Source organism: Corapipo altera, unplaced genomic scaffold, assembly GCF_003945725.1.
Source record: "Corapipo altera isolate COAL_440 unplaced genomic scaffold, ASM394572v1 60463, whole genome shotgun sequence".
Taxonomy (NCBI): domain Eukaryota; kingdom Metazoa; phylum Chordata; class Aves; order Passeriformes; family Pipridae; genus Corapipo; species Corapipo altera.
The window spans coordinates 1-7,356 of NW_020886161.1; the positions used below are offsets into that span (position 1 = coordinate 1).

Below are 7,356 nucleotides of genomic sequence, written 5' to 3' on the forward strand. Positions count from 1 at the left end.
AAGTCTCCTAGAATGCATAAATCATTAACCATTTCAGTCTCTGACACTGGGCTCTGGGATTCCATCCAGCTGAGCTTTGCTGTTTGCTTTGCCCTGGGAAGCTCAGGATCCCGTGTGGAGCCTGGGCTGGGATGTGGCCTCTGTTCCTGCCATCCAGGTGCTCCAGCACCATTCCCTGGGGGCAAACAGCCCTCCTGCCTCTCTCCTCCTGCCCCAGGGCAGATCCTGCCCTGCTGCGGATACCTCTCTGTGTCCTGGTGTGTCCAGAGCATTCCTGGTGCTGGGAGCCTGGGCTTGGGCTTGGCTCTTGGAATTCGGATCCTGCTGGATCTGGAGATGGCAGCAGGAATGTGCCCGGAGGCAGCTCCTGGGTGGCCCAGGTGTGAGAGGATTTGGGAGCAGTTTTCACCTCTGTTATCCTGGGAATCTTTGCCTGAGCAGGCAGGGGATCCTGCTGGAATGACAGACCACCCGGAGGAGGGGCTGCCCTGGCTCTGCCAAGACCAGGGAGGGCCGAGCTGGACCTGGGCCGGGCTCACCTGGGCCGGGCTGGACCTGGGCCGAGCTCACCTGGGCTGGGCTCAGCACCCTCAGAGGAGCTGGAGCGACCCTGGCTCGAGGGATACCATGGATGGAGAGTGGATAAACCAGCTGAAGGTGGGTGTCCCTGCAGGGGTCTGTGCTGGCAGGGGCAGCACCTGTGTGGCACCTGAGGAAGCTCCGGAGGGACAGTCCCAGGGCTCCGGGATCCGGGTGGTGCCGGCACGGAACAGCCCGGGATGGGCAGTGCCCGGGATGGGCAGTGCCCGGGATGGTGGGGCCATCCCGGAGGGTGGATCGCTGCTCCAGGTGCAGCAGGATGGCTGGGAATGCCTTGCCACTTCCTGAGCCTGATGGAGGCATGTCCAGGCTGCCGTGGCAGGAGCTGGATGAGGAATGATCCGACCAGGAGTCCCCCCTGAGGGACCACGGGCTCTGCCAGGGGCTGGGGCAGGTGGAGCCCCTCAGCTCCCACCAGACACCATCTCTGCTGGGAACAGCGAGGAAGAGGAGAATCCAGGCCCCTCCAGAGGCTGGTTTGGCTGTCAGAGGAACACCGAGGAACCTGCAGAAGAGATCTGGTTGTTGGGCTGTGGCGAGGGGAGGTGGCCCCGGCCCCATCCCTGGGGATGTGGTCAGTCCTGGAGCAGCTCTCCCAGCCTGGGGGGTGCAGGTCCATCTTTATTTATCTACTCTGCAATTAGCACAGAGCCAGAAAATTCCGTGCTATTTATAGGGACAAATCAGAAAATTCTCCTTCCAGTGGCTCACCAGACTTTCTCTTCTGATGAACCTTCCAGGGGACTCCAGAAATCCACCTCTGCCCTGTCCTGAGGTGCCAGAGCCAGCTGGCAGTGCCCCGGGGGGATGTTGGGGTTGGTGTCCGTGTTGTGCCGGGGCTGGCGGGTGTTTGGTGCTCACAGTGACCATGGACACGGCTCCAGGGGGTCGGGATCGTTCCTTCTGACCTGCAGCACGCAGAGCTTGGACTCCAGGAGGCCCTGGGGGGGCTGGGGACAGGGACAGGAGTGGGTGAGGGGGCTGCTGGGCTGGGTGTGAGCAGCCCCAGCCTGGCACTGGGAGGAACTGGGACATCTCAGCAGTGCTGGGGGTGCTCTCATCCCTCCCTCCACCCACACCAGCTCCCTGCTTTTCCCCTGAGGATTCCTCCAAGGCCTGGCTGGACGGGGCTCACAGCAGCCTGCTCTGGGGGGGGGTGTCCGGGGGGGGGGGGGGGGGGCTCTGGGGTCTCTCCCACCCCAGACCATCCCATGGCTCCGCTGGCACTGCAGCCCCAGCTCGGATCCCGGGCCCTGCTCTGGGAATGCCGGGGCTGTCCCTGTCCCAGCAGTGCCCCCGCTCAGGCACCCCCCAAACAGAGCTGCTCTGAGGAGGAAGGTGAGCCTCCCCCCGACATCCCTGGCCATTGTTTCCTTGGCATTTCCTTAGGCAGCATTTCCTGCTGGCGTTTCCAGCATTTCCTTTGGAAAGGTCACTCCAGCCCCCCAGCTGACAGTGGCTTCCTTGCACGCTGCTGCTGTGCAGTGTATCCTGGGATCCCTCACTGCTCTGGGTGGGAAAGGACCTTAAATCCCACCCAGTGCCCTGGCCAGGCACACCTTCCCTAGCCCAGGTTGCTCCAAGGCCATTCCAGCCTGGATCACCCTCCCTGGCCAGGCTGGGGAGGTGTGAGCTGAGGTGTGTTGGGATGAGCTGTGGCAGTGGTTCCAGATCCTGGGGTGGGATCATCCCTGCTCCCAGCACACAGGTGACCCACTGACCTGCCCCACCTGGAGATGCCTTATTGGTAAAACTTCATCCCGCTGGAATTCTGGTTTGTTCTCTCCTCTGGGAGATTCCCGACCTGTTGGTTGTGTTTAAAATTTGCTCTCCTCAAATATTCGTGGTTGTTCTGGCGATGGGTGGCTTTGATAGCGTTCCCTCTCCAGCTGCTTCCCCCAGGAATGGGCCAGGAGGGATTTTTTTGCCCTCCAGTGCTGAGAGTTCCAGAGAAACCCCAAACTGAAAGGCAGGAGATGGCTCGGGGTGTTTGTTCGTGTCTGCTTGGAAACTGTCTTGGGCAAACTTGGCCCCACATGCAGCTCCCACTGAAGTCCCATTGACCTTGTGGAGGGAGGAGGGATGTTGGGCCACGAGCCCTGGATGAGAGGCCAGAGTTTTGGGATTGCTGTCTGGTGGGAGTCTGGTTGTTATGGCTCCCTGTGTGTAATAGGACTGATGTTTGTCCTTGGCCTGAGCAGTTTGTACTGAGTCCACACGAAGTGATTCCTGATAGAAGGTGCACACAGATAGGAACGAGCTCCAGGAACGGAGCTGGAAAATCCTCTCCAGCGCCCGTGTGTGGGTCACTCCCTGTAGGGTTTGTTCCTCGTGGTCCTCAGGCTTCAGCACTTCGGTCCTTCCAGGTGACACCTCGGCAGAGTCACCCCTGCCTGCCAACAGCTGCTGTGTGGAGTCACCTCCCCGAGCCTGGAAAACCAGCCCTGTGACGGGGCTGGTGAGACGAGAACCTGCAGGAACCCGGAGCGTTGGGAACAGCGGGAGCAGCGGGAACTCCGCCGGGAACACTCCGTGACCCCGCGAGTGTCACTGCAGGAGCCAGAGCAGCAGTCGGGCAGTTCTGGGGACCACAGAGCGACCGGGGCCAGGGAGGGCTCTGGGGGTGCCTCTGCCTGTGCTGGTTGTGCCCTTCGGGGTTCTCCCGGGCTGGGCTGGGGCAGAGGTAACGTTTTAATCCCAGCAGCTGCTCCTGCAGGGCCGTGTTTCGGGCTGGGGGTGAGGATGCTGCTGAGAACACGCTGAGTTTTGGCTGTTGTTGTGCTCGCCCTGAACCGAGGACTTCCCAGTGTCCCCTGCTCGGCCAGCGAGGAGCTGCACCAGAACTTTGCCACAATTCTGTTGTTTTACTGTTCTTGTCTCAACCTTCATCCCTGGAAGTGTCCGAAGCCGTGCCGGACAAGGCTTGGAACAGCCTGGTCTGGTGGAAGGTGTCCCTGCCCACGGCAGGGGCTGGAGTCAGATGGTCTTTAAGGTCCCTTCCAAACCACTCTGTGATTCTATTTCCAGAACTCTGTGGTGTTTAATTTTACTCTCCCTCTATTTGTACCTGCTTTTCCTGCCTTACAGGACTGAACTCTCGGTGGTTTGCCCCAAAATAAGACCCCGTTCCCACGGCCATGGTGCTTTTCTATGTGTCTAGATGGTTTTTTTTGTTTCTGTACGATTTTACAGCTCTCTGTTTCGAGTCCTTTCGATTTAAGCTCTTGCTTTTAACATCTGGGAAATGGAAATTTTCTATCCACAGAACCCAAGCGTTGTCACACCCCGTGAATTCTTGCAGGGTTTAGTTGTTACCCATGAGAGTGTCATGGGAGTGTCCTCCTGGAAGCTGCTGCGACCTCAGCTCGGCTCCACAGCGACCTGACACCGAGTTGTAACCGGTTTGAGTTCTCCGTGTAATGGTTTCACTTCCAGTCCATCCCATCCCTCGTCAGCCTTTGGAGAGGGGCTTCACCCTCTGCCTCATTGCTTATACAATGACCTGTAAACAACCCCAAACTCTGTAGTCCTGGGGCAGTGAAGTGCCAGGTTTGAACCGGTGCTGTTCCGAGTGTCCTCTCTGGTTGTGTGACCTGTGCTGTTGAGCTCATTGGCTGAAGCTCATTGACTTAATTGCCTGTTCTCTATATTAAGGTTTGACGCAGTGAAAGAAAATGTCTTTGCTTAACAGAATTTTGAGCTCTTTAACTGTCCCACAGACCCCGTTTTGTGCCTTGGGTTGCTTTTCTCACCCGCTGTGAGCAGGTGACGAGACGAACCATCTAATCCTTGTCTTTTAACTTGCAGCTTTGTGTTGTTCTTGGAAAGTTTCGCACCACTTGTGAATTCCCTGAACCTTGGCCTTGCCGGCCCCCTTGTGTTGGGCCCTCCTCCCTTTCAGCTTGCCCAAATTAAGACCCACTTGGCTCTGCAGTCGTGGTCCTCGGTGTCCGGCGGCGGCGCGGCCCCTGCCCACGCTGGGTTCCGCCAGGCATTGCCCAAAGACGCAATGTTTAGCCCCAGAGGAACCTTGCCCCCCAGGCCCAGGGGACCCAACCCCTCGGGCAGCAAGCCTCCGGGATCCTTCGGGGGAGGAGGGGCGGCGGGGCCGCAGAGGAAACCGGCGCCGAGAGCCCCCCAGGCAGCGCCCCAGAGACCCCCGGGCCAGGACTCGCCGCAGTGGACGGGCTCCCAGAGGATCAACGTGCGGGTCACGCTGCACAGGGCGGATCCCAGGAAGGTCAAGGAGAAGAACAGCCTGCACCAGGAGCAGAAGGGAGACCCTCGCCCCAACCGCTGGGACAGCGGCCCGTGCCCGGCCAGGACGGCCGCGCCAAAGCCGCCCGCGCCGGTGCCGGTGCTGGAGCAGAACTCGAGCGCCCAGAGCCGCTACACGCCCGAGAGCGCCTCCAGCATTTTAGCGAGCTTCGGGCTGTCCAACGAGGACCTGGAGGAGCTCAGCCGCTACCCCGACGACCAGCTGACCCCGGAGAACATGCCGCGGATCCTGCGCGAGATCCGCATCCGCAAGATGGGCCAGCCTGTGCCCGGCCTGCGCGCCCCGGCCCGCGGGGACGAGCGGGGGGCCGAGCCGGGCGGCGCGGCCGTCAAGGGCAAGGTCATCGACTACGGGCACGCCAGCAAGTACGGCTACACCGAGGACCCGCTGGAGGTGTGCCCCTACGGCCCCAAGGGGCTCCCGGAGCCGCCCCTGGAGCCCTGCGTGTACAACGCCGAGGGCGCGGACGGCCGGGAGGACGTGCCGCGGGAGCAGAGCGTGCCGGTGCCCGTCCCGCCGCCCGCCGTGCCCTGCAACCCCGTGTTCCCGGCCGACGACCTGATGAAGCTGCCCGGCTTCCAGGGCGACTCCTCCGGCGCCCCGCCGTTCTTCCCGGCCGAGCCCCCGGCCAAGGTGTCGGGGCTGTGCCCGGCGCCCGCCGCGCTGCCCGTGGTGACGCCCGTGTCGCAGGCGCCGATGCCGCCGGTGCCGCCGCCCATGATGCCGACCCTGCTGCCCACGCCGCTGGCGCAGCCCCTGCTGCCGCCCGTGATGCCGCCGCTGGTGCAGCCGCCCGTGTCCCAGCACGTCGTGCCGCCCATGACGCCGCCGCCCTTCGCCGCCGGGCTCCTGGCCGCCATCAGCCAGCACAAGCAGAAGCAGCGCGACTCCGGCAGCAGCGGCTCCGGCGCCTCCGGAGGGGGCCACAAAGGCTTCCACTCCGAGGGGCCCATCAAGTCCCCGTTCGGGGTGGTGAAGGCGTCCTGGCTGCCCGTGTTCTCCGACTCCCAGAAGAGCAAACGCCTGCCCACCCCGTCCATGATGAACGACTACTATGCGACGTCGCCGCGAATATTCCCACATTTGTGTTCTCTGTGTAACCTTGAATGCACTGAGATGAAGGTGAGTGTCTTTCCCAGATTATCCCCTAAGCGTGTGCCCGGCACCTCTCCTGCCGCCCTGTTTTGGGGCAGATTGTTTTCCTGGGAGTTCTCTGGATTGGGGTGCTGGTCGCCAGCCCGAGTGCTGCTGTGCTGGAAATGGCTGTAACGCTGTGTTCCTTTTCCCAGTTGCGTTTCACAGCTGTTTTACACGTTGATTTTTAATTCTGTTTAACATCACAAACGGTTTCTGCCTTTGCAGCGGGTTTCAGACAGCAAGAACACAAACCCTTGGCAGTGGAGGGAAACATTAACGTCACCGGGGGGACTAAAATCATGTCACGGGGTGGGGAGACGTTCATGTGCTCACCCTCCCTGCTCCAAACTCTGCCTTCAAACAAACCAGCCCATTTAGAACCCGAAATTTCATCTTCCACAAGTGCTCTGTGTGAATGTTCCAGAGGCTGGAAGCCTGGCTCGGGGGGGACACACAAAATGCCTCCATTCATCCGGCCCGGCTTCCAGCTCTGAAGGGAGTCACAGTCCAGCCTTGAAGGGAGAATAAAAGGGAAAACTGGTGGATACTGGGAGATAAAAAAACATCCTGGAAGCTGTGGCTTTTCCTGGAAAGCCCAGCATTTGATATATCAAAAACAAGGGAGAGGGTAACGAAAAACATTGAATAACTCATTAATAGTTTTTTCACGTGTTTATATTGCACAGAGTGTTTGAGCAACATGGGGAAAGGCTGAGGGGGGAGGGACTTTCTGTAATTTAGCAAAATCACGGAGGTTTTGGGCCCTGCTTCTGCTGTGAATTAAAAAACTGACTGAAGGTGGGTTAGGGAAAAATAAACAGGAATTCCCAAGGTCTTTCCCCCAGGAAGCACTGAGGGCCAGGGAGATGGGCAGCTTGGAAGTGGGAAAGGAAGTGTGATTTAAAATAAAAATGGGAGAAATCGAACAAATCTGGGGGGTGGGGTGTTAATAAATGGGGGAAAGGGAATTAAAAAATCGAAGGGAAAAATAAAGGGAAGAAAAGAAGCCCTTTGGGAAAGCGGGATCTGTGTAAATGGGAATTCTCCAGTCTCTTGCTTACGGGAGCCTGGGAAAATGAAGCAAATGTTGTTACTAAAAATACTTGTTGACAAATTAGCTGGGAGGTTTTGGGGGTGGATTAAAGGTTATGAGTTCTTGTCCTGGTGGCCCTGCAGCACAGGATGTGTTCCCAGACATCCTGATCCGACTGTGTTACGTCCCGCCCCAGGAAAAAGGGGGCGGAGGGGGTAACCCAGGTTTTATCAATAATTCCTTTGGGGTGGATTAAAGCAAAACGACACTAAATAATCGGTGTTTGAAAACATATATTGACGAGATT

The 7,356-nt window shown here is 59.1% G+C and overlaps 1 protein-coding gene across 1 annotated transcript; it reads left to right on the forward strand.

Moving 5' to 3' along the window:
- Positions 1-4,373: 4,373 nt before the first annotated feature.
- On the forward strand, positions 4,374-6,655 carry LOC113941047 (zinc finger protein 638-like; the record flags this gene model as incomplete). Its single annotated transcript, XM_027632213.1, has 2 exons — positions 4,374-6,001; positions 6,242-6,655. Coding segments are annotated over 2 exons (1,781 nt in total), but the record flags the coding sequence as incomplete, so codon positions are not given.
- Between the last annotated feature and the right edge of the window lie 701 nt (positions 6,656-7,356).